Source organism: Oryctolagus cuniculus, chromosome 3 (assembly GCF_051225735.1).
Source record: "Oryctolagus cuniculus isolate XC-2025 breed Fujian yellow rabbit chromosome 3, ASM5122573v1, whole genome shotgun sequence".
NCBI lineage: Eukaryota > Metazoa > Chordata > Mammalia > Lagomorpha > Leporidae > Oryctolagus > Oryctolagus cuniculus.
Window position 1 is genome coordinate 32,012,548 of NC_142869.1, and position 26,700 is coordinate 32,039,247.

At 48.2% G+C, this 26,700-nt stretch overlaps 1 protein-coding gene and 1 long non-coding RNA gene across 7 annotated transcripts in view; one reads left to right on the forward strand and one right to left on the reverse strand.

Moving 5' to 3' along the window:
* Positions 1-19,860, forward strand: part of PLEKHM3 (pleckstrin homology domain containing M3) — a 227,080-nt gene extending 207,220 nt beyond the window's left edge. For all 4 annotated transcript variants that reach the window (XM_070070290.2, XM_070070289.2, XM_070070291.2 and 1 more), the window contains one exon: positions 13,966-19,860. In XM_070070290.2, coding sequence (XP_069926391.1) covers positions 13,966-14,143 — 178 coding nt within the window. In that variant the 3' untranslated portion in view covers positions 14,144-19,860. The remainder of the gene's footprint in view (positions 1-13,965) is intronic.
* LOC149127301 (uncharacterized) overlaps positions 91-26,700 on the reverse strand; it is a 29,001-nt gene continuing 2,391 nt past the window's right edge. Inside the window, exons 2-4 of one of the 3 annotated variants that reach the window (XR_016231922.1) lie at positions 14,301-21,894; positions 12,604-14,044; positions 10,469-11,630 (exon numbers count right to left, since the gene is read on the reverse strand). This is a non-coding gene — a long non-coding RNA (uncharacterized LOC149127301). Of the gene's footprint in view, positions 14,045-14,300; positions 21,895-26,700 lie in introns of all 3 variants that reach the window. The other 2 variants (XR_016231921.1, XR_016231920.1) reach the window with 2 other exon arrangements.

Genomic DNA, 26,700 nt, shown 5'->3' on the forward strand with positions numbered 1-26,700 from the left:
CAGTAGAACTCTTTCTCTCCCTGCCTATTTCTCTCTGTGTATATCTATCTCTGTCTCTCTGCCTCTATAGTAATTTTTTTAAGATTTTACTTATTTATTTATTTGAAGGCAGAGTCACAGAGAGGCAGAGGCAGAGAGATAGAGAGAGAGGTCTTCCATCCACTGGTTTACTCCCCAGATGGCTGCAACGGCTGGAGCTGCGCTGATCCGAAGCCCGGAGCCAGGAGCTTCTTTCAAGTCTCCCACGCCAGTGCAGGGGCCCAAGGACTTGGGCCATCTTCCACTGCTTTCCCAGGCCATAGCAGAGAGCAGCATCGGAAGTGGAACAGCCAGGACTCGAACCAGCATCCATATGGGATGCCAGTAGGCAGCGGCTTTACCTGATACACTACAATGCTGGCCCCTCAAACAATTTTTTTAAAACTTTTAAATAGGGGCTGGCACTATGATGTAGCGAGTTAAGCCACCACCTGTGATGCCAGCATCCCATATGGATGCTGGTTCAATTCCCAACCCCTCCACATCTGAGCAAACTCCTTGCTAATGCACCTGGGAAAGCAGTGGAAGTGGGAGACCCAGAAGACGATCCTGGGTCTTGACTTCGGTCTAGCCCAGCTCCAGCTATTGCAGCCATTTAGTGGGTGAACCAGTAGATAGAAGAACTATCTCTGTCTCTCTGTTTTGTCCTCTCTGTAGCTCTGCCTTGCAAATAAAATAAATAAATCCTGAAAAAAAAAAATAAAACTTCTACATAGAGATAAAGGTGCCATCTAAAGATGCTCACACTCAGTACAGGTGTTACCATTTGAGGGCTGGCATTGTGGAGTAACGGGTTAAGCCTCTGCCTGCAGTGCTGGCATCCCATATGGGCACCAGATCAAGTCCTGGTTGCTCCACTTCCAATCCAGCTGCCTGCTAATGTGCCTGGGAAACCACAGAGGATGGCCCAAGTCCTTGGGCCTCTGCATCCACCTGGGAGATCCAGATGAAGCTGCTGGCTCCTGGCTTCGACTTGGCCCAGCCCGGGATCATTGCTGCCATTTGGGGAGTGAACCAGCAGTTGAAAATCTCTCTCCCTCCCTGTCTCTGTAACTCTGCCTTTTAAATAAATATTTAAAGACAAAACACAAATGAATTTGGACTGAATTATACCAGAGTGTGGAAGCTTTGTGGAGCCAGGGGAGCTTGTCAGTCACCTGCTTTTGACTGGCATCCCTCAGAAGCCAGACTTCCCTTTCAGCACCACATGCAGAGCAGCTGAAGCCCAGTGCGGCGCTTTCTCTGCACACCCTGTTGTCAAACACTAGCTCGGAAATTTGGGGAACCCACAAACCAACGTAAGGGCAAAAACTCCACCAGCCTTAACTAGCTAGACTTAACTTCTCACCACCCCAATTAATGGGGTGAGTTTTGTAGCTTTTGGGTACAAAAATGCAAAGATTGCATCAGAATGTAGTAATTCCTGTGAAAAACAAAAATATGAGAATTGTCATTTTACAAACTCAGTAACATAAGAGAGACACTTGGAAATAATGAACCAGTAGCTGGTTCAAAGTGTGCTTGGACAATATTAGAAGCCGCTGACTTTGAACTGATTTTATTCACACTAAAAGATCTAGTTTGTCTTCAGGAGCTGGAAGGATGAAGAGTCTTAAAGCCATTCTTTAAGAAGGGAGTTAGCACACACTTATTTCCTAGAAAGGGACTCCTATGTGGTAGATGGAAAGGAAATTGAAAAGACCTGGTGGGGAGGGCAGCTTGTGACAATGATTTGAAAGAAAATCATGAAAAGCTGGAGTGCGGAGACCAGCTGAAGAGAAGACCCCAGAGTGGGGAAGGAGCTCTAGGTGGGGCCTGGCAGGGCCGAGGTGGCCTGCAGAGCAAGCAGGCTTCTCGGGCAGCGCCGGAAAGCAGCAGCAGTTGCGGCGTGCAGGGGCGCAGGTGCTGTGAACGCCAAAGCAGCAAGCAAGGAGGCCCTTCCCCTACCTCCACTTCCCTGGGAGTGTATTTCAGGTATACTCGGAAAGCGAGGGACCTGAGTACTGGAGAGCACTTCAGAGCAATATGGAAGCCGTCTTCTCCCAGGCTAACCCCACCCAAAAGTTTCTGGGGCCTGCTTTTCCCACGGAGCGGTGTGGAGAGCCTGCTCAGGCCACCGCCCAGAGACAATGACAGAGAAAAAGCATTGCTAGGAGCACGGATGTCCCTGGCTCTCGCCTAAGCTAAGGGCTCACATTGGCTTCTCCAGTGGCTTCTCTTTTGAGAGCGCCCTTTGCTGAGTACTACTAGCCTAGAACAAAGTATTAGGAAATGATGAGCCCATCTTGTTAGGAGAGCTGTCTGATGGCAGGAGACAAGTAGGGCAACAATCTGAAGGAATGACAAAATGCTTTGTGTCTTTTGTTTGAATGCCTTTCTCCTCCTAAATTTACATCAATAATCAACAACCAATAGCAATTCTTAAACAACTAGTCTTGCTGCTCATAAAATTGTGTAGGGCTGATTTTCTGGACTTTTTTACATTTTTCTAAGGCACCCATGCTTGACATCTTTAATTTTAGCTCTACTAAGTGTCTTAGTACTTTGAGGAACTGAAATGTGATGTTAAATAAAAGTGTGTCAGATATATATCCTCCTATAAATTATTATTTCTCTTGAAAAGGCTTACTTGAAGAATTTGACTGTTAAATTTTTCAGTTTTAGCGAAAAAAAAAAAAATTTTTCAGTTTTACAGTAAAAAGGTAGCACGGTGAAACAACATGGTGTATATATAAATTTATTTCTTTCTTTTATTTGGAAGGCAGAGAGACAGAAATAAAGGCAGAGATAAATCTCCAACTTTGGTTCATTCCGCAAATGCCCACAACAGCTAGGGCTAGGCCAGGGCAAAGCCCAGAGACAGGCACTCAATCTGAGGCTCCCATGTGAGAAACAGGAACTCAACCACTTGAGCCATCACCTGCTGCCTCTCCGAGTGTGCATTAGCAGGAAGCTGGAATCAGAGCCAGGATTCGAACCTAGGCACTCCAACATGGGATGTGGGTGTCCCAAGCAGTGCTTACCCTTAACACCAAACACCTGCCCCATGTGTACACAAACCAAAATCATTTATTTTAATCTGTATTAACCTAATCATATCCTCATATTCAATTGCCTTTGCCTTAGATGTAGCTAGACATTTCTAAACATCTTTTGAGCTCTTGGGCATTTTGAACCATTTAGAAATTTTTACCAAAAACCATTGCTCTCATTTGTAGTTCTCTATGGCTACAGAAACAGTAGAAAATGTTTAAAGCCTCCTGTCATTCCCTTACTTTATCAAACACTAAACAGATTTTCCTAAAGTAATCCCAAGAAAGGACAGGCATTTGTTTCTTGAGGATTATATTTACAGCTAGGTGAATCTTAAAATGAAAACTTAGAAGTGTCAGAAATATCAGTTTTTCCTATCCCCAGAAAATGATTTCATTCTTGTCAAATCTGTTATGATTTTCTGCATACACCTAGAGCATGACTGAAATGTCCTGTCATGGATACAGAACTAGTCAGAAGCATTTATTAAGCACTTGCACAAAGGATGCTGGTTGAGTTAATGTCCCCAGTAGGGTAGCAAAATTAACAAATGAATTAATTAACCCTTGTTTACATTCTGTTTGAAAGCCAAGATTTTAAGTAATGCTTTTGTCAAAGGTATTAGCTGAGCTTGGTTTACAAACTAAAAGTGCAAGACCTGTGAAAGCCAAATGCTTTGTGGCCTTCAATCAGGGAAAAAACCCTCCTTGATTAACTCTGGGGCTTAAAGAGTAGATAAAAAGATCATTGCCGGACATGCCAATTGTTCTTCCCAGATTTGGGTCTTAGCAGGTATTTAAGTATGTGTTGAATAACTGAAGGGACCATGTGGCTGGTAAACGGAAAAGAGGGCCAGATTTCAAGACAGAAGCCTGGAATCAAGTCCAAAGTTGTTTGGCCACTTTCTAGCCTGGAACCAGATAGATGGCTAGGCATTGCATTGTGTCTATTTATTTACTTAATGACTAACTTAATCAAAATGAGAAAATAAATAATACTTAGAGAGCTGGTGTGAATATTTTAAAAATTAATTTATGTAAAAAAGGAGCAAAGGGCCATACAAATATTACCTAATTTAAATGTCTAATTTTGAATTTACTGAATCTGTATTTACCATTCAAAACTATCAGAATAGCTCTACAAACTATTACACACACCCCTGAATTGGCCAGACATTTAAACAAAGGAGCGGATTTTTGCAGTCTCAGACAATTCAAATCAAACCATTTGGATACATTTTTAGCCATTCCACCTCCATACCTTCAACCAAAAAAGGGAAAGTCACAATGAAGAATTGCCAAATGCCCAAACCTAGTCCATTTTTTGTTCTGCAAGGATCAGCAGTATGTAATCCAACATTTCTGGATCCTTTCCTGCCTTCCTTACCATCCTGCCTGCTTCGCCGGGAGTCTGCACTGCTGAGCAAAGTTGAAAGCATTTGGAGAGTTCAGATTTTTGGTTAACCTGGAGCAAGCTTTGACTGAAGGTGGTGCTCCAGGCAGTGGCTGTGAAACCGGAACACTGTCTCCCCAGCTGTCAGCACTCAGCCATCATCAGTTTCTTCCTGAAATTGTATATTAACCTTTCTCTATTTTAACCTTCCTACTCCTCCCAAAAGCATAGATCTGTTGGATCGTAACTATTTGCTTACATTTTATTCATTTTACCTTAGACTGTTTATAACATGATCTGAAAAGCATTCCTCTCTAAGTATCTGCACAGCGCATATACACAGGTGCAGACACACACTGTGCATGGCACTGGCTCATTTCCTAGGTAAGCGAAATTACAGATTGTTTGCTTATGTTTGTTTACTTACACAAAACAGAAGAAAACACCATCCTAAAACATTAAAATAACCAGGCCCCAATAACTACCTCCCTTAGCTAAAAGATTTAAGTAATCATCTTGGTTTCTTGGAAAAACCAGTAATAGCTAGTGGCCGTTCAGGGCGCCTCACATAGTAGCCATTCACAAAACCGCACTCGCATGCCTGATAACGTGCACTTATTTCTGCACCCCACCCTACTCCTTGCGGGCTCTGCAAAGTGGAAATCAGCCAGCCCTGCCCTCTCTGCAGGCCTGTCCTTTTGCTTGTCAGAGATCCAGCCAAAACTAAAGCCTGAATTTCAATCCAAGTGAAATATCTGAGGCCATTGCCTGAGCCAAAAATAAAAACACGGCAGGAGGAGAACTCCACATGAACAGAGCAGAAGCGTTTCAGTGACCTCAGCTTGAGGCAGGGGCCTCTAGCAGCTTCCTGTGACCTCCCTGTGTGCAGTTAGAATCTGGAAGGGTGCAGACAAAGCCATCGAGCCTGTCTCTAATTGGTCTCACATCATCAGCATTCCAGAACAGGAAACTGTCTGCAGCCAGGAATTCTTGCTTCTCTGCCATAATATTTGAGAAGCCAACCTTTCTCCCTGCACACATTTAGTTCTGCTAGCCTGCAGCAGGTTTGTTTTCTTGGTTTCCATACCTGTAATGAGAACATCATGTCTGTCCAATCTCTTGGCAATGGGCTGTTGGATTTCTAGGTTAGGAACTTGCCCCTCACTTGCCGTGGGTCAGTAAGCTAATATTTAGGTCGAAGACTGTCCATAAAATGTATTGTCTCATTTCAGGGTACATGTACCAAGCCGCAAAGTGAGATGTGAGATGTGTGTTGCCCCAGAAAGGTGAAGATGTTCCCATACTCCATCCCAAAACAGGCCCCCATTTGCCCAAGTAGACACATTAAAAGCGTTGCCCGGTCCGTGGAAGCAGAACTCCTGTCTTTCCTTCCCAGGCCCACACCCTGTGGCACATCCAGTGCTGAAATACAGCCGGTTCACTCCAGTGCAGCTGTCTCAATGGTTAAAACACCAAACTGTTTCCATATAGGGTGCTCAATGGCTGCTGCCTCTTACTAGCCCTTCCCCGCCCCCAAAACACCCCACAGCATTTAACAATTCTGTTTTGTTCCTGGGGAGGGGGGTGCTGATGAGGCCTGGGAGAAGGCTTAAAAAGGAATCCTTAATGTTTAACTGAAATTTTATGAGGTAGTAGCAGAGTCAGCTCTTTTTGGCCAAGTTCCTGATAATCCCAGCTATTCATATACACGACTTCATGTAAGCTGTTTCATAGCTTGATTAACCAGTGCAAATAAATAAAATTAAAAGCAGGCATGTATACCTTAAGGCTCATCTCCTTCAGTCCTGACTTGTCACCCTGAGACTTTCCAAGGAGGAAGCAAAACACGCAAGCTCAGTCCCAGAGACCTTGAAAAAGGAGGGCACAGCCCGGAGTGGCTCCGTCCCCTCAGCCACACACAGAATCTGCGGGTGAGGAGGAAAGCTAGTCACACCTAACCCAACCTTCTCTTTTACTTCTGTGGAGAGTGAGGTTTAGAGAGAAAGTAACGTACCCAAGACCACTGTGATGCCAAGACCAACCTGGGCCTGGGCTCCTCATGCCAGTCAAGCTCTCCTTCTGCAGTAAGACATCTCCCGGATGTTTCACTCATCTCCTTTTCATTGCAGAAGTTGCTGAATAGAAATTTCACAGTTGCATAAAAGCAATGTATTTTTTGAAGCAAATGCAAAAAGTTTTGTCTTTGATTTGTCAAATGCCCTGGATAGGGCATGAAAAAGCAGAAAACACTACAGATGAACAGCTCAGGGAGTGTTGGCCAAAGAGCAGATAAACACAACCGAGGAGTGGGGAGGCACATTTGGCATAGTGGTTAGGACACACGCATCCCACAATGAAATGCCTGCGTTTGACTCCTGGCTCCAGCTCCCTGGGAGGCAACAGTGATGGCTCAAGTACTTGGACCCCTGCCACACAAACGGGAGATCTAGGTTGAGTTCCTGTTTCCCATCTTCCTCTTGGCCCACTCCTGGCTGTTATACACATTTAGGGAGGGAGCTATCAGATGAGAGATCTCTCGTGCTCTCGCTCTCTGCCCCTCAGTAACAGTAGTAATCATAGTAATTTATTTATTTATAAAAAGTTGAATTGAGGCCGGCGCCGCGGCTCACTAGGCTAATCCTCCGCCTTCCGGCACCGGCACACCGGGTTCTAGTCCCGGTCAGGGCACCGGATTCTGTCCCGGTTGCCCCTCTTCCAGGCCAGCTCTCTGCTGTGGCCAGGGAGTGCAGTGGAGGATGGCCCAGGTGCTTGGGCCCTGCACTCCATGGGAGACCAGGAGAAGCACCTGGCTCCTGCCATTGGATCAGCGCGGTGCGCTGGCCGTAGCGTGCCGGCCGCGGCGGCCATTGGAGGTTGAACCAACAGCAAAAGGAAGACCTTTCTCTCTGTCTCTCTCTCTCTCTCACTGTCCACTCTGCCTGTCAAAAAAAAAAAAAAAAAAAAAAAAAAGTTGAATTGAAAGTCAACCACCAAGATGGCTTCTGGGTAGAACTGAAAAATCAGAGTTGACAGATTGCTCAGTAACGCTCTTAATAATTTTAACAATGCACAGAATTGTATTATAGGTATTGATTTCTAAAATGATATTCACATTTTAGAAATTATCTTTAGAAATCACTGGATAGGGGGCTGGCTCCATGGCTCACTGGGTTAATCCTCCACCTGCGGCGCCAGCATCCCATATGGGCACCGGGTTCTAGTCCCAGCTGCTCCTCTTCCAGTCCAGCTCTCTGCTGTGGCCCGGGAAGACAGTGGAGGATGGCCCAAGTGCTTGGGCGCCTGCACCCACATGGGAGACCAGGAGGAAGCACCTGGCTCCTGGCTTCGTTTCAGCATAGTTCCGGCCATGGCGGCCATTTGGGGAGTGAACCAATGGAAAAGGAAGACCTTTCTCTATGTCTCTCTCACTGTCTGTAACTCTACCTGTCAAATAAATAAATAAAATCTTTAAAAAAAAAAAAAAAACACTGGATTGCTAATTCCAGTGAGTTGCAGCTGTTTTAATCAAATGATGTGTTAAAATATATATTTTTGAAAGTTATTTGAGTTAAGTACACTATGCTGGACATTACTGGTTGGTGAGAGTATAAGTAGCAGCAGTTGATACTTGCAAACGCAACTGTTCAGGTACCCTGGGCACTCCCCCTGTGATGCCTTTCCACGCAGGCTAGGTCAGTGGTTCGCAACAGGGCTGATCTGGTCCCTCATGGCTGTGTCTGGGGACGGTGCTAATTGTGACAACTCAAGGATGGAAGGGGACGCAGGGGAGGAGTTGCTTCAGGCATCCAGAGGAGCGAGGTAAAAGATGCTGCCGAACGTCCCGCAGTGCACAGGACAGCCCCTCACATCAAAGAACTCGCCATGGTAAAATGTTAATAGTGCTGACGGTGAGATGCCTAGATTAAGGGAAGCCATGGATGGTTTCAAGAAAATATTGGAAAAATCCCTTGGATGACTTTGGTCAATAAGCAGATATTTCTCCCTACATTCACATTCTCCGTGCTCCTGGGAAGCCGGAAGGAATGGTCCTTGTCTTCTGTGGTGTACAGCAACAGCCAAAAACCAGCGGCAGTGCTTATTGCTGGGACTGGCTGACTGCGAAATGAAGACACTGGCTTTCTTTTGATGTATCATGCAGGAACACCAAAGGGATCTTTAAAAGCTCTTTCATCACCTGTTGCAATTTTCAGCAGTGATGATTACACTGGTAGATTTGCCTGACATGAAAGATACATTTCTGCAAAGTTATGTGTGTTAAATTTTACTTCAGACAGAGTCAGGAAAGTCAGTAAATACTTGGGAGCCAGTGAATCTTCTTACAGTGGAAAACTCATCAGCAACAACAACAGACAGTCCAGTTAAGGCATTGTCAAGGGATCTGAACAGACATTTCTTGGGAAAAGAAATGCACATGGCCAGCAAAAACATGAACAGTGTTCAATATCGCCAGCCACCAAGGAAATGCAGTCACAACCACAGTGAGACATCATCTCACTTCCATTAGAATGGCAGTTATCAAAAAGACAAAAGCTAACACATGCTGGCGTGTGTGTGGGAAAAGGGAATCCTTACACACTGTTGGTGGGAATGCAGGTTAGTATAGCCATTCTGGAGAGCAGTGTGGAGGTTCTTCAAAAAACTAAAAGCAGTTCTGTAGGACCCAACCTGTTACTTCTAGACGTATGTACAAAGGAAATGAAATGAGCATATGAAAGAGGGACCTGCACCCCCATGTTCACTGCAGCACTATTCACAGTAACCAAGATAGGGAATTGAGGTCGGCACAGTGGCACTGTGGTTTAATCCGTGACCTGCAGCACCGACATCCCACATGGGCACGGGTTCAAGTCCCAGCTGCTCCACTTCTCATCCAGCTCCCTACTAATATGCTGGGAAAGTAAAAGAGCATGGCCCAAGTCCCTGGGCCCCTGCCAACCACATGGGAGATCTGGAAGATGCTTCTGGCTCCTGGCTTAGGCCTAGCCAAGCCTGGTTGTTTTGGTCATTTGGGGAGTGAACCAACAGATGGAATAGCTCTCTGTCTCTAACTCTGCCTTTCAAATAAATAAATACAGAGAATCAACCCAGGTGTCCATTTGTGGGTGAATGGCAAAAATGTGATATATATATATGTGTGTGTGTGTGTGTGTGTGTGTGTATAAACATATATAATATATCTCACATTTTTGCCACACACACATATATACATAAACAACACAGTGGATGGAGATCATCATGTTAAGTGACAAGCCAGACACAGAAATAATGTGTGTTCTCTCATTTGAAAGTTTAAAAAAATAGTCAAGGGGCCGGCGCTGTGGCAAAGTGGGCTAAGCCCCTGCCTGCAGTGCCCAGCATCCCATATGGGTGCCAGTTCAAGTCCTGGCTGCATCCCATATGGGCACCAGTTCAATTCTCGGTTGCTCCACTTCTGATCCAGCTCTCTGCTATGGCCTGGGAAAAGCAGTAGAGAATGCTGAAGTGCTAGGGCCCCTGCACCTGCATGGGAGACCTGGAAGAAGCTCCTGGCTGCTGGCTTCAGATCGGCTCAGCTCTGACCAGTGCAGCCATGTGAGGAGTGAACCAGTGGATGGAAGACTTCTCTCTCTCTCTGCCTTGCCTCTCTGTAACTCTGTCTTTCAAATAAATAAATAAGTCTTAAAAAAAAAAAAAAAAGTCAATCTGACCTTAGGATAGTAACTCTAAGGACTGGGAAGTGTGGGGGGTGGGAGTGGAAGGAAGCTGGATAATAAGTATCACAACACAGTCAGATAGGGGTAACAAGTTCTGGTGTTCCACAGCACAGTATAGCAACTGTAGTTCACAATACAGTGTTATATGCTGTAGATAGAACTTCATGAGCAGGGCTGGTAGACACCAAACGCAAGGAAACAGAAAGGCTAGCTATCTGCTTTGATTCGTTTACTATATGTATATGTGTTGGAATGTTCTTCTGTACCCCATAAAAATAGAGAAGTATTGTATGTTACTAAAAATTGTTTTAATCTTTAACTGAAAAATTTCTTTTAGCAAAGTCCTATCCTTTAAGAAGAATACACCTAAATAATGCGTTTTAATGCAAATGCTGTGCTTTTCTTGCATGTTAAATTTTTATTACAAAGTTCCATGAATTTTATGTTACAATTTTATTACAAGGTTCCATGAACAGTTTCTCTGTTTCCTTCCTTTTCCTGCCTTTGTTCTTGTCCTTTAAAGAGAAAGTTGAGGGTAAGGGGAGGGGTTAACTATAGATGTATCTGAATTGGGGAAGGTCATTGATCAATCCATCCATCCGTACAACAGTTTAAAAGATGCCTGCTGGGTTACAAATTATTAGAAAAAAGGACTTGGTTCTATATTTAAATCATTAATTTTTTTTATCTCATACTTTTTTTTTCTGTTTCAGTTACTGACCTTTGGCTAGAAGGAGCAGGTGCACTGGGCCCTGCACTACTCTATGGGTGTTTGTTGCACCAGAAATATCCGATAAGGCTCACTCTCTTCACTCACTGGGAGCCTGGTATCAGCAGAGATAAGGGAGTGGCACTGAAGGAACCCAGTTTTCTCCTTATCAATCACTGCCCTGGGGCAACATCCCCGGGTGTATAAACCACTGACTAACCCAGCAGGGCAAAGGGGCAAGAAGGAGGAAATTTATTTGATAAAGCTATCATTAGTGTCACTTTAGTGACAGGAGGTTATAGAGGTGTGACCCAGGTAGGACAAAGCCACTGCCACTAGGAAGGAGAAGCATTGGGAGACCCGGGTCTGACCTTCATTCCTGCTGGAAGGAGGGTGGGGGCTAGGGAGAGGCCAGAACTGACCTTGCCATGTCCAGGACAGCGCCAGTCAGGGAGGCGATGACACACCTGCCATTTACATGGTCCTTCCACTTATATTTGCTCAGTTTTTCCTCACAGCAACCCAGCGACTGGGAAAGGCATCATTGTGAGCAGCTTGTGGCTGCTTGGTGCCAAAGCACCAAGAAAGTAGTAGTCCAAGATCCCTGAGCTACAAAGAAACCTGTGAGGAGGCTGGCACTGTGGCATAGCGGGTTAAGCCACTGTCTGCAGTGCTGGCATCCCATATGGGCATCGGTTCAAGTCCAGCTGCTCCACTTCTGATCCATCTCTCCGCTAATGCACCTGGGAAAGCAGTACAAGATGGTCTAAGTACTTGGGCCCCTGTACCCACAGGAGAGCCTACAAGAAGCTCCTAGCTCCTGGCTTCAGAACATCCAGCTGTGGCCATTGTGGCCATTTTGAGAGGAAACCAGGGGATGAAAACTATCTCTGTTTCTCCCTCTGTCACTCTGCCTTTCCAAAAAAATAAATAATAATAATAATGACGATGGTGAGGATAATAAAAAGACACCTGTGACTTGGCGAGGATATTCTGATTGGAAGCCCTGTGCTTCCATGTACCAACACGCTGGGCTCGCTCCCATGACCAGATTTCAGCTGAGCAGCATGGCACACACAAGGAGGCTTGTCTGGGCTGCCAGGAGTCCTGTGTTAGAGCCACGGCTCCGTCTTCAACTCCCTGCGTCCCCCGGAGACCGTCAGTGGCCCTCCTACAGTCCCAGTTTCTCAAGTGCCAGGAAAGGGTTCACTGAGATGTCCTTGGGTCTCCATAGTGACACAGGTGAGGTCAGGCCGCAGGGCAGCCCGGGCGGTACAGCAGAAGGAGCAGACCCAGCTGAATCGAGAGGCACTTAGCCCGTGCCCACCTTGCCTAGACGCTGTATCCGTGAGCCCGTCTGAGCTTTGCAGCTCCCTGTGAGGTGCTTGCTCAGGCAATCCCTGCTTGGATCAGGACTGAAGCTCAGAGCCAGGCACTTGCTCGACAGCCTTGTCTTACTAGGGCTGCCACACCAAATGCCGCAGACCGGGAGGCTGGAACAACACCAGCGTGTCCCTGCCAGGTCTGGAGGCGGGAGACCTCAGGTCGAGGTGCCATGTGCTCGGTGGCTGGTGAGGTGACTTCCTGCCCGGAAGGCAGCAGGTTTCTTTCTTTTCTCACGCGACCCTTCCTCAGAGGCCTAGAGAGGAGCTTCTTGTAGGACACCAGTCCTAGGCGATGGGGAGTCACCCTGTGACTTCATTTAACCTTACTTACCTCTAAAACACCCCATTTCCAAACGCAGTCCCAATGGAGGCAGGCCTTCAACACATGACTTCTGAGGGGGCACAGGTGAGTCTAACAGCCAGCCATCCAGGAAGCGAGCTGCAGCACCCTGCCTGCTCTCCTGACCGTGGCACATTGCACTGGGCCCAGGAAGCTGCGTGGGGTAGGGGTTGCTGGGTGCAGCAAAGCCCCGGGGTGCTGGGCTCTCAGCTGGACCAGACAGCCCCTCCCCAGGGTCATCCTTCCAAGTCTCTGCCCGCACCCCACCGGCCGAGGGTGGAGAGGAAGATCCTCCTTTGGCCAGCCTCTGTGACTCTTGAGTGGTAGCAGGGCTAAATCAGCGGCAGGCCAGGTCCTCAGGGCCGCCCTTGCAGCCCTCTCGGAACCCAGTCCAATGCTGGACCCTCCCCAGAGGCTGCTGGCTGAACAGGATTCTGCAGGCGCCATTCCTTGGCTGCTGGGATGAGCCAGAGTCACTTGGCGTCACTGAAGCGTGGAAGGCTGAGGACTCAGCCCACATCAGCGGGGCTTTCACTGGGGCAGCGAGAGCTGGGCCTGTCGGTTATTCATTCTCAAAACCTGGGCAGTGCAAACAAGCTCTTCAGACTCCCGAGCAGGGCTCCACTCAGCCGAACCACAGGCGAGTCATCCGCCGGGAATGTCTCCTCCGTAAATCATACTCTCTGTCCTGCGGTTGGGGAAGAGGAGGAACGTTTTCTGCACCACTCTCCGTGCCTGACTTCTCACACTCGTGTTGCAGAGGTGGGAGGGCTTTCCTGATGTTTAAAAAAACCTCACAAGAGTAAGACCTCAGACAGTGTAATGAAATACTCAGAAAATGAAAATGTGTCCTTAACGAGTAGAAAGCCACATTTGCAGGCACGTCACGCTGGGCTGGTCACCGGCATGCGAGCGTTGTTGGCTGGCAAGGCACGTGGCCCTCCCTGCACCTCACTTCACCCTAGAGTTGCCACCCACACTTCTCTCCTAGTAGAGAGGAAACCAGCGCGGGGCTTCTGGTGCTCTGCCCCTTGTCACTGTCATCACAAAGCCACTAGTTGACTGCCAGCTCCCCTTCGTCACAAGCCATAATTCTCTCCTCAGTCTACTTCTAATCAGGGGGAAAAGAAAAAAAAAAAAAAAAAAACATGTTTTTCAAGAAAAATTTAACCTTGAGCATTTTGGAAAAGGAAACAGCCCATTTCTGTGAGTCATTTCTCTTCCCAAGTGCAGGAACGTCCAGACCGTAGAATAATAGATGGTGTCCCCGCTGCCCCACAGGCCACAGAACTGCACGCATCTGTGTCCTGTTGGTCCAGTCTCACTCACCCCATCCATGGTTGCCTTTTGCAGGTGTGAAAGCTGTGGAGCCGTTTTCCATTCCGAATGCAAAGAGAAGTCTGTCCCCTGCCCGAGGTGTGTCCGCCGAGAGCTGCAGAAGAAGCAGAAGTCTTTCTGGAGGCGGCTGAACATGGACGAGAGCCTGGAGGAGGCGTGCGCCATGTTTGAGCTCTCCTATCAGAACACCTGATTCAGGCCGGCCCCCCAGCCAGGATTCACCCAGCAACCACCCACCAGCCCCAGGTGGCTTCCTAACTAGCCAGTTAGCCCCCTTTGGAAGAGAAGCCTGTCTCATCCTCAGCTAGATATAGCTAGATATATATTTATTTATTTATCTATACACATACCTGTACGTCCTGTGCGTATGTTCTGTATAAATCATTGTCTGAAGGTTCCCAGAACCTCTGGGGCTCAAGAAACTACCAGTCTGTGAATTACATTTAGCCATGAATTTCAGCTGCTCGCCCCCAAGCAAAACGTGGTTTCCACGCAAGGCTTCCTAGTGCAGACTTTTTCTTAGTTGGCCGAGTCCACTTTATGACACAAGACACAGGTGGAAGCATTGCCTGCAGGACAACAGTGCTCCAGGTTATTTCTGTGTTATTTATTTTTAGCTCTCACAGAGGCTGAGGTGACTGGGGCAGGCACCCATCATCATGTGTTTCATAGGAAAATCTTCAAAACACAGAAGTGCCCTGGGCCCTTTGCAGGGCCCAGTGTCCCTTGGCTCTCTCGCCTCAGCTTTTCTCGGGGAGGTAGGCATCACCTAGGCAGGGCAGAGTGACTAGAAGGCAAGTGTGCCAGCTCCCGGCCGGCACGAAGCATCCGCAGGAGAGCCCGTTCTGCTCTGATCTGAAGTTAATCTCAGAAAGCTCTTTGCCTCAGAGAGAAGAGACCCCTGCAAGTAGTGACCGCCTGTTGCTGGCCCATTTGCTGGTACGAATCGCGGCCCTTGCCCCAGGATGTGCCTGGCGAGTTGTAATCATGGCTTTCTCAAGAAGAGTTTCCAAGGGCATCGGGGTGGTATTTACGATGTCCTAGGATTATTGTCACAGCCACTGGTGTGTGACTGGCAGACAGGGTATGTAGTGCATATATTCCGAGACACTCTTCAGTTCCTTCTCGCAGGTCCTGTGCCGGCAACTCCCACCCGACTGCTACTAATGCTTTATTTCTCACTGTTCGTCACTGCACTTTCATTGAGACATTTGTCAATGTAGCCACTCTTGCTTCACATTGTTTTAGTTGATTAAAAAATCAGAGTCACCTGAAACTTAAAATAACCAGCTTTATTATAAAGGAAATACCAAGCTTCCAGTCATGATTAATGAATTAAACCTAATCTTATTTAAGTAAATACATGCATATCTATTTTCCACCTTACAACTAAAAGCTCTAATATAACATAATTGGAATAAGGAATCTAATGAGTTGCTTTGCTACTTGGTAGGATAGCACTTCTCCCACTGCAGTGCCCTTTTGAGAGCCAGCAGAGCAGCCACGGTGACCGAAATGGCAGGTTGGTCCGCACTGGACACCTGACGGCTCTCTGCCCTTCTGCCTTCACCCTTTCCAAGACAGGAAGATGTGCTGGTAACGCAGCGATTCCCCGTGGACTTTGCGGGAAGATGCCTTCATGGGTCAGCGGTCCCACCGCTGTCCGGAGCCGGGGAAATTGCTGGCTCACCAAGTGCATGAACGTTCAGCCCCACTGCTCCTTTCCCCACCTCCTGCTCCCTCCAGCTCCCAGCCCGTGATACTCCAGGAGGCGACGTTTCAGCCTGACGTGTGCGCTTTAGACGTTAGCGTTCCACCTCGCAGCCCGCGCCACTTCTTTTGGCTCTAGAACACACAGCTGCGCCTCGTAGCTGAGCACCACACGCGCATTTCTTTTCTGAGTCTACAGTAGTCACAACCAAGGCATGAAAACTTGTTAAGAGTTTTCACGAGCTGCCTCGTGGTGCCTTTTACTCTTAGAAAAAACAGGTTGACTTTGCCCTGCCTCTAGTTAGAGAGAAAGTTGTACACAAAAGGAAAAGGATGGAAAATCTCAAACACTTGGCAAACAGGCAAACAAATTTGGTCATCTCCTCTCCTCCTCCCCTTGGTGAAATACAGTATTTATATTTTCCAGCCTCGGAGAAGATAGCAGAACATGATCTTTCACTAGAGAATTATAGACCTGCTTATTATAAAACAGATGTGCTCCCATGGCGAAGTGCCTTCTCCCTCCGCCCCCAGCTCCCTGTCACTGTAGCTTACTTTTGCCTTCGCTGTAATTAATGTATCTGTGATTCCAACTGTCAGCAAGGCCATTCCCAGCACACTGCACTTGGAGACCTGAAGTGCACGGCCGTCCTCCCCTTGTGACGTGTTTGCTCTGTGTACAGAGGCTCCTGGCCCAGCTTGCAGACATCCGGGGCTGGAGCTGCCGAGAGGCCAGGGTGAGATCCCGGGTCCCTGATCTAAAACGCCTCTGTTTCCGCCAGTGCCCAGGGAGAGGGCCCTGTTCAATCAGGGCAATGCGCCCCCCCCCCCCCGAACTCCGAGGGAGAACTTGCCTCCCACAGCACTTTCTGCTTATTTTCAAAAGGGGAAAAAAATAGATCACCATCAGCTACCCAGAATGGGAACCGGGTCCCAACTGCTTCTGTTTTCTCTCCTCTGTGGACAACCCTGATGGCCTGGTCGGTGCCGGCCGCAGGCCTGCGTAGACATTCCTTGCCACCACCACCCCCCAAATCAGAGGACAGAGCTGTGCCAGCTGAGGAGCTGGGCCTGCCATGAAAACTCAGAATTGCTGTTTTCAGCCCAGAATGCCTTGGAGCACATGAACGCCCTTACTGTTTGCAAGCCTAACAAATTACTTGGTGCACTGTTAGGTAATTGTTCCCCTGCTTAGAGACTGTCGAAACAAAAGCAGAGCTGTGGATTACCACCTCCTTAAAACCAAGCTAATACCTGCTTTTCCTCGTGTTCCGTTTTTTATCCCATATTAAATATCTCACACGTAAAAAGCATCCGAGAAAATGGCCAATTAATCTCCTGGAGCTGGCCGCCGGCTCCGGGGGAGCTGCTTCTCACTGACAGGCCCGTTCCCTGGAGTGTCACTGGAGGAAATCCCTCCTCCCAGTGCCAGAAACTCATGTGTGAGACGGTCCAACCCTGGTGAAATGTTGGCATCTAACCCCGCAATAAAGAAGCCAGTTCCTAAAATAGACCTCACTGCACACGGCTGCAGGAAGGCCACAGAGTACTTAAAAAGACGGCAACTGGAATGGGGGCCCTGCTCCCCGCCTCCCCCAGGGCCGCCTGGGCCCAGAGTTGAAAGCCTCTTTATACAAAAACCATGTCCACTCTTGCCGGCCGCCTTCGCGTCATTGTCTTCTCCAGGGGACTGTGTCGTGGTCATTTTCATGGCCGGAGTGCTGGCTGGCATGGCAGGAGCCAGACGAGCTGAGAGGGCGGTCATGTTTCAGCTCCTCAAGGCCAGGTCTCCACCGCAGAGGCAGTACAGCTAGTGCGTAGGATGTGTGGTTGCCAACATGGCGCCGTCCTTCAGACATGTGCACCAGGACCATGTCCTGACTTCCGGCCACAGAGAGAACTGGGCTGGTCGTATCACTTGGGCTGCCCTGTACAGCCTGACTGAGCCGCAGCACGGCCTGGGATGTAGGGGCCCCTGTTTCTCTCTCTGAGTGCTACATCTACATGCTGAATATCGACACCTCAAAGAGGCCTCACTTCCAAACCTGAGGCCTTCCTCCCTACTCACTGGCCAAAACAGGCCCTCCATAAATTAATCATTTATCAGGTGGAACTGACGATGCTTCATGCACTCACCACTTCCTGCAAAGGGACGCTGTTCAAAAAAGACACTGCCTTCCCCTCCCTTAGGGTAGAGCTGATGGGGTTGCTCATACATTTGTGCAGAATTAGTGACCCCTCCACTGATCTGTTACTGGATCAACTTCAGCTTTTGCTTCGCACACTGCCTATCTTCAATGCAGCGGTTATTTTTATTTATTTATTTATTTATTTTTGCTTCTCACGGTGAACAGAGATGTGTGCAATTTTCCCCCTTTTCTGTTTCTTGAGTTTTCTAACCCATTTTTCTCCTTATTCTGCAATGGAGCAAAAAGGTAGGGAACCTGGAGTAAAACTGCAAGAACACGAGTCATAAGCCGTATTCTCCTCTTCTCCGGACTGCACTCGTTAGTACCAGGCACCAGGAGCTTCGCGCCAGCACCTTGCACCTCGCTTCCGAGCCTGAGTAGAAAAGAGCTCACTGCTCTCAGCGGACTCCAGCGAGGAGCAAATGAGCCCTGCTCGGTTCATCAAAACAGACAGATGTTGATTTTGATCACGTGGGACAGTGTTTTGCCAGCAAAGTCTAGCACCCAGCAGGCGTCTTACTGGCACAGAATTCTAATTTCATTGGACTCAAAACCACTGACTCCCGTGTTTTAGTGGATGCACAGCTGATGTGAAACCCGGGTCGTTGTTCACCTCTAGTCGGGCATACCCGTGTTGTCAGGGGTCTTATTTAAGACAGCTTCCAGATGATCCTGACATGGAGCGCTTGCCTCGGATGTGAGGGAGGGAAGGCCTTACTAAATGCAAATGAGACAACAGCAGGTTTTCTTTGGTTCCTGGTGAGAAGAGAAGCCACTTGCAAACCTCCTCATCTTGTTAGGGAGCTCCTGAGTGAAGTCAGTTGTTGCCAGGGTAGGAGACTCGGGTGCCTCTTCAGTGAGATCCCCTCCTACTGGTGGGACAGCTGCCAGCCACCCTCTCCCCTCATTCCACCCCCAGCACGTGCCCCATACTTCCATCTTCCTTGCCCTGAGTTCCGAGTTTGGAGTGCCAGCCCCAATTCAGACCTCGTGGCTCATAAGCCAGCTGGCAGACGCGGCGGTCCTGTGGCTCCTTCTCCATGCCAGCCTTCCCGTTTGTTCCCCTCCCTGTAGGAGTGCCTTATAGTACCGCCTCGTGCTTCCAGAAGCCTGCAGCTTCTCCAGCTCAGTGCTCAGCCCTTTGCTTCCTTCCTGCTGGCCACTCTTCATACAGACGTGCTCAGCGTCTGTATATTCTATGAGGCATGTCAGACCTCTCACCTCCCTTGAACCGGTGCCTTAACTGCACAAGGAGAGGAGTTCAACCACATGGGTAGTAGAGAGGTAAAAACACTGGCGACTCAATCACAGAAGGTTTTGGCTTTGTTTTATGCTGCTTTTTTCTGCACTCTTTTTGTTTGCTTTCTGACTCTCATTAACCAAACTCAGGGGAACATCAGGCCAATGGGTAGAGAAATAAAACCCACGATCCAGAACAGAATGTATAACATCGGTGAACTTGGCCATTTTCAGGCTCAAAATTTACACACAAGGATTTTACTTTTTCATTTACTATATAAAAGATGTTCTTTTGCCATGTGTTTCCACATGGGAAGTGGGAAGCCTCTTAGATAAACTGTGACATTGACAAATGTCTCTCAGTGTGGTGTGGGCAGCCCCTTGAAGTGATTGGGCGTTCACCACGGGCAGTGAAGGGTAGTGACCATGGCCGTGCAGGAGATGTCTTCTCGTCACCTTTCCTTATTTTTGCTCATTCAGCACAGGACTGACGAAAATGTTGGGTTTGGGCTATTAGATCACTCCTATTTGTAATAGCTAATGTGCTAACTTACACATATGTTCTTTCTACTTTCTGGATATCATTGCCTTTTGTTTCAGCATAACAACCATATTTTTGTTTGCATCATTTTCCAAAATATAGTAACTGTAATAATGTAAAACTGAGGTGTTGTTGACAAGACCGCTGGTTTTTATGGTTGTCCGTCACATAACTAAAGTGCACCAGTTCCTAATGTACAAAGTGATCTCTCAATAAACTACGCAGAAAGTACTTCCTCTTCTCTTAACTTCATTCTTGTTTTTGAAGAAGTGGTGAACATCCACGATGTCTGGATGTTTCACAGACAAGATTTATTGTGTTGAAAGTCAGCTACCAGGTTTTTAAATATAGCTTAATTTTACAGATAGACTTGGTTTATCTCAACTCATCACTCTACATTATTTGCATCAGCCCTCCCTATGCTCTTGAAAAATACAACTTGGAAAAAGGTGCAGGTGTCCTGGTCTGGGCCTTGCAGGCTGCATCCACGCGTGGTGACTTCCAGCGCTCACACTTGCAAGCCTTCCTAACGAACGCCCTTCCTCAGCCTTCTTGCCCTGGCCCCATCCACCGCTTATGGCTCTGCAAACCAGAGGGGCTGTGCCGGCCAGGCAGCACTAGGCAAGGGCACTGGTGCTTCCTGCAGGCTATTTTGGGAGCAGTGAAGGGATAAAGAGTGAGAAGCAAAGAGTAGATACTGGTGATTAGATGCCACCCTCTGGGAGTTAGGAAGTGATTGGAAATCTCTGCACTGCCTCCCGCCTGGGCCGGTCACCCTTCCACCAAAGGGCCATGGGGCACAACAGCCGTCCACATGGACCCTTTGAAAAGCACCATGGAAATGCACTTTCCCCAAGACAGACGAAAAGAAATGAGAAAAGGCACAGCTGGTGAAACATTTACCAAAGGCACAGCCTGGGCCTTCCTGCCTGACACACCTAGACAAATTCGCCCCCACCTCTCCTACCTCACCCTCAGGAACATGGTCCCGGCTCACGCCCTCTCTTTCCAAGGAGTCATTGGACTTCATCCTCACACGACACCGCCATGATCCGTGATAAAAAGAGACAGGTTAATGTTTCACTGATCAAGCTAGATACACAGTGTGGGCAGAGCCCAGGTTCACGTGATTCATAGGACAGGTTCACTTGTCCCTAGTGGAGCAAACCAGAGGAGCCGGATCACGCCAAAGTTCAGGTACATCAAGTAGGCCCATACAGACGCTGTCAGAGGGGTGGAAAGAGACTCCATTTTGTCAGCTCTTGCCGTCCTCAGGGAAGGATATTTCCCCTGTTCTGCTCTTTGATGATGGCTCAAGATGCTGCGATAGTCCCCACACAAAAATGAGAGTCTCATCATAGATCCTGGAGGAAGAATCTTCCTGAATGAGGCCTGGCGATCTGTATTTTTTAGATGCTCTCAGGCTGATCCTGATGCATTGTGAAAGTTTAAGAACCACTGGTATAAACGAAGCAAGTGACCCTGACATCAACATCTTGGTGGTCAACAGTGGAACGACACAGAAAGGCTGTGGAGGGAATGCGGGCCTTCCTCCTCAAAGACACAATGGAACTTTGGAACTTGCTCAGAGCAATCGTCTTCATAAAATCTCACCTTTACACCCACTTCATCTTCTTCCAGGGTGTGGCTAGTTTCTGTTTGCCCAGTCTGTACCCCGGCCAGAGCCTGGTCTGGAAGTGTCCCGTCCCGAGCATGGCTGCAGGTGACTAAGCTGGCCTACAAAGCGAGCCTGGAACTCTCCTTTGTTGTTTTCACCTCCAGTTATTCTGTGGTTGGTCCTGTAGTGAGGAGTGGCTGCTTCCTAATCAGGCCCAGTGAACATAAACGCCATCACTCTGGATGGCAGTGTTGAAAATGAAAATCCCAAGGTGCTTCTTGCCCAAAATGGCTTAGAAAATTCAGGAAATCCTGAGCCGTGTCCAGATTCGCCTTGGTTCTGTAGAAGAACCACTCATCCCAGATCCAGACACCTGTTGAGTTGATGATGTCTCACTTCAACTACAAGTCACAGGTGAATGGAAACTTAAAAAGACAGGGATTCTTTCAAGTATTCCTCGTGGATGGAACACTTTGCCAAAGAGGTCAGGCTCCCTTAACAAAGAGGTGACGCCCATGCCCATGCTGCTGAACACATGGGAAGCATCTATAGCAGCCACGGCTTTACTCTAACTCAGGCAAGAACTGGGGTCCATGGGGGTCTTCCCTGGGACTTGCTCCAAGGCAGCATCATTAGAAGCTGTGCTCCTGATTGGGAAAAAGTATTTAACATGATTTTTGTAAGAGGACTCTTCCCCCAGGATAACTAAGGCCCTAGTACACAGTACCCAGGAAGCCCAGGGCAACACACACCCAAGAGAAAGATGAAGTTCACTCTCCCTCATTTGCCTCTATTCTCTCCTAGCTGAGGCAGAGAACTCTCGCAGGAAGGACAAATTGTTCCCATAGCTGAGATACAGAAATGCTGATTTATGTACACTGACTCCCCAGCTTACCTGGACAATAGGAAAATTCATTACTCCCCCACCTCTATTTCCTGCTCCTCCATTAAGAGCTGTTGGTTTTAAGCAAATCAGCTAGAGTCCACAAAGTTCATACACAATTTCAGATCCTGCCACACAGGCTCAGGCAGCTGTGGGGCCGCGGGAAATTCCTCCAGCTTTTGTGCAGCCTCTCCCAGTACGGTCTGTTGTTCTCAGGCTGAAGAGCTGCTATTAGCACAGTAATTTTTCCAAATGAACATTGAGCTAAATTATCTCAAATGTATAAAGGAACATCTCTCACTGTGTTATGGAAAATTGCCTCCTAAATTACAAGACTATACAAAGCACATATTAATTCTGGGCCCAAGGACATCCAAATTGCCTTAGATTCCACACTGCATTGTGGTAACACACTCTTAATAATGTCAGGCTCTGAGCACACCACAAAGTACATACACGCTCTTAGGAAAATACACTGGAGTTTTTCTCCATTAGGATCATCACACACACGCCCAAACCCAGCTAGAGGCATTTTGCTCTGAGATTCAAGCCTTTAGCAAAGGAAATAAATTCCAATTGCACAGGCAGGGAGTGAATTTTAATTCTAAACTGGGTCGATGGCTTTTTCATTGCTGCCCATGAGGGAGGCAACCCAAGAAGCAACTGCTGGCAGCCATGGCACCCCAGGTAGATGCCTGACTGCAGATGTCTCCAGAAGTGGCTCCTGCTAACACATTTCAACTCCATGACAAGCTTCCGGGAGAAATCAGAGGCTAAGGCGTCGGTGACAGACTATGCCAAGTGCCAGTGCTTGCAGCGACCATGTCAGCACGTGGTGGAACAGTCAGGTCATACTATGCCATCCCTAAGACAGCGTTTTCAATGAGGATTTTGAAAACTAAGAATTATTTGGGGTTTTGTCCTCATTTGTTTTGCCTACTCTTATTTTTTCATTTTTTTAAAGATTGATTTTATTTATTTGGAAGACAGAGTTACGGGGTCGGGGAGGGGAGATATTTTCCATCCACCTGTTCACTCCCCAAATGGCCACAACAGCCAAAGATAAGCCAGACTGAATCCAGGAGCCTGGAACTCCATTCAGGTCTCCTACAAGGGCGGCAGGGACCCAAGCACTTGGGCATCACCAGCTGCTTTTCCAGGCCGTTAGCAGGGAGCTGGATTGGAAGTGGAGCAGCCAAGAACCAGCACTCGTATGGGAAGCCAGCGTTACAGGCAGTGCCTTAACCTGCTGCACCACAATGCCAGCCTCTCATTATTCTTTAACATTTTGAAGAAATATTACAAAGTAAGCCCTAGAAACAAATGACCTTTTATTGCCACATGCCTCAGTAGACATCTAAAAAAGACGTTTAAATTGTTTTTTATGTAGTCATGGTGCCATTCCACACCTAACAAAATCAACAGTAATTCCTTGGTGTTATCTCAGTTTCTAACACTGAGATATTTATTTAATTGTCTCAGATTGTCTCTTCTTGCCTTGTTGGGACAGCAAGTCTTTCACAAAATTAAAATAAGAACATGAGGACCTCTCCTGAAGCTTTGATAAATGTTGAGCAGGCACCTCTTGTCATCCCTGACCCTGCTGGAAGGCAAAGGGGCCCCACTCCCCCCCCCCACCCTAACCCGGGTAGTCCTATTGGCTTATCAGTCAAAGTCCCCTTCTTTCCCAATCTTGGCAGCAAGAATTTTTTATTTATTTATTTAAGTGGCAGAAAGAGGGAGAGAGGAGAGGAGGAGGGAAAGAGAGAGACTTCCCATCCACTGGTTCACTCCCCAAACACCAGGAAGCTAGAACTTAACCCAGGTCTCCCATGTAGGTAATAGGATCCCAATTATTAGAACTGTCACCTGCTGTCTCCCAGGGTACACATTAGCAGGAAGCTGGAATGGGAAGCAGAGCCGGGACTCATACTCAGATATTCTGATATGGGATGTGGGTGTCCCACATGGTGTCGTAACCACAGTACCAAATGCACACCCCTGGCCGACAGGAATTTGATTTTGTAGGAGCCTAAGCACATACAGTGGATTGCCACCTCTGAAAACATTGTCCATTAGTTCCTGCTCCTCAGAAGGTACCACAGGGGCCAGCACTGTGGCACAGTAGGCATAGTAGGATGCTGTGGCACCAACATCCCATGTGGGTGCTAGTTTGTGTCCTGGCTGCTCGTCTTCCGATCCAGCTCTCTGCTTATAGCCTGGGAGAGTAGTGGAAGATGGCCCAAGTGCTTGGGCCCCTGTACCTGCGTGGCAGACCCGGAAGAAGCTCCTGGCTCCTGGCTTCCGATCGTCTCAGCTCTGGCAATTGCAGCCATTTGGGGAATGAACCAGCAGATGGAAGATTTTTCTCTCTGCCTCTCCCTCTCTCTGGCTATAACTCTACCTCTCAAATAAGTAAATAAAATCTTAAAAAAAGAAAAGAACGTGCCCTGAATTCTGTTCTCCCAAAGAGCTGATCTTTTTAAGTCTTTAGATTCTATGACAATACAACAAATGGCTTCTCTGTTGAAGTTAGCCAGAGCTGGTTTCTGACCCAATAGATTTCTCCATAAAATTTCTCCCTACAGCTGCCCCGTTCCTGTGCATTCGCAAGGTCTTCCTCACCTACACAAACAACACACCCACAGCATGGACATGCGACAACAGGGACCCTGCCAGGGCTCCATTGCTGACCTCGGCTCAGAGGGCAGTCCCAGGGCTGGGAGGGAACCTCAGCTGGCCAGAGGCTCTTCAGAACCTCCTGCAGCTGATGCAGCAACGACTTGACCAGCAGCCACACTGAGAGAACCAGAATGGCTCTCCCTGTAGGTACCTGATCACGCCACCGTGGCCAAGGGCGGACGCACCGATCCCTAAACACACACTGCCTGTGTCAAATGGTACAAACAGCCACCTGGCTGGCCCCCAGATCAACCTGCACAGTGTCTCTCACCTTGGTGAAAGGAGCCGGGGAGTAGATGTTACCAGCAGCTTGAGTCACCAGGCAGGGAGTCCCCCCTGTCCCCACAGTCATCTGTCACTTGGCACGGCCTGTACTTTGCCTCTTCTGCTGAACTATGGTCCCGGCAGAGACACATCTCAGTGCTGATAACACCTCAGGGGCTTCTGGGACCCCAGGCTGTGACAAAACTGTGTAAAGGAGGGATGTGATAAGAGGCACAAAAATCTGTGAAAGTGAAGAAATCCCTGAAAAGGTTTTCCCAAATCAAGGAATCGATCCAGATAGGTGGGTATTACACAAGTTCAGGGGAACATGGAATTAAAAGCTAAGCTTGTTGGCTGCCGCCGCGGCTCACTTAGCTAATCCTCTGCCTACGGAGCTGGCACTCTGGGTTCTAGTCCTGGTTGGGGCGCTGGATTCTGTCCCAGTTGCTCCTCTTCCAGTCCAGCTCTCTGCTGTTGCCTGGGAAGGCAGTGGAGGATGGCCCAAGTGCTTGGGCCCCTGCACCCACAAGGGAGACCAGGAGGAAACACCTGGCTCCTGGCTTCGGATCGTCTCAGCATGCCGGCCATAGCAGCCATTTGGGGGGTGAACCAACGGAAGGAAGACCTTTCTCTCTGTCTCTCTCTCTCACTGTCTAACTCTGCCTGCCAAAAAAAAAATTGAAATCCAAAAAGTCTTCAAAAGAATGTAGGAAATACATATTACAAAAAAAGCAATACAAGCATTTCACAAAATTTTTGCATCTAAATAAACTCATCTTTTAATTCCATTTTTCATGAACTTTTTGAATTCCCTCATATTTTCTAGAAAATGTCACTGCTTGCAGTACGGTGAGCTGGGCGCACAACTGATCCTTTTCCCCCAATCAGATGTAGATGACTGTTTGATTACGATTGTGATTTAAAGCAAGCGAGAGCCTAAAATTATCTATCATTATGGTCAAAACTTTTCAATTTTAATTTCCCCTTAATAAAACTCTTGATCTCAGGCTACAGAAAGGCAGGGATATGGAAGGAAAGGAATTCCCTGCTGCGATACGAACATCGCACTGCAGCCAGAGTGTCCGTCCTCAGGCCAGCGGCAGCTGAGAATGCGTTAGAAATGCGTGTTCCTGGGCCTGCCCTGGACCTGCCATCGCAGACAGCGGGTGAGGGGAGGAGACAGGCATGTGTGTTTCAGCAACATCCTCCCCCTCCCCCAACCTACACCCACCCACCCACCCACCCACCCACCCCCCCCCCGCCACGGGATTCTGAGGCCAGCTGAACACCACCGCCAGCAGTACACCTCCCCGGAGACCCTCCTGTGTGCCAAGGGCTCAGTTAGTGCTAAGAGGCCTCCCGCTGTCGGTGAGCACAGGGTGGGCTGCGGGGGCAGCAGCAGGGACCCATGCAGGCGGTGCTCAGATCGCTGGCTCCTCCGCCATCACCCCGGCGGGGCTGGTGCGCTGAAGGGGCCACAGTTGTCACATTCTCCTCTTCCCCACGGGGCTGTTGTGAGACTCAAGTGAAGCCATGTGCACGAGGCACTCAGCACTGGGCCTGGCACACACGAAGAGGGCTAGAGAGGTCAAGGACTGCTTTCTCCGGGTGCGGAGGGAGGATG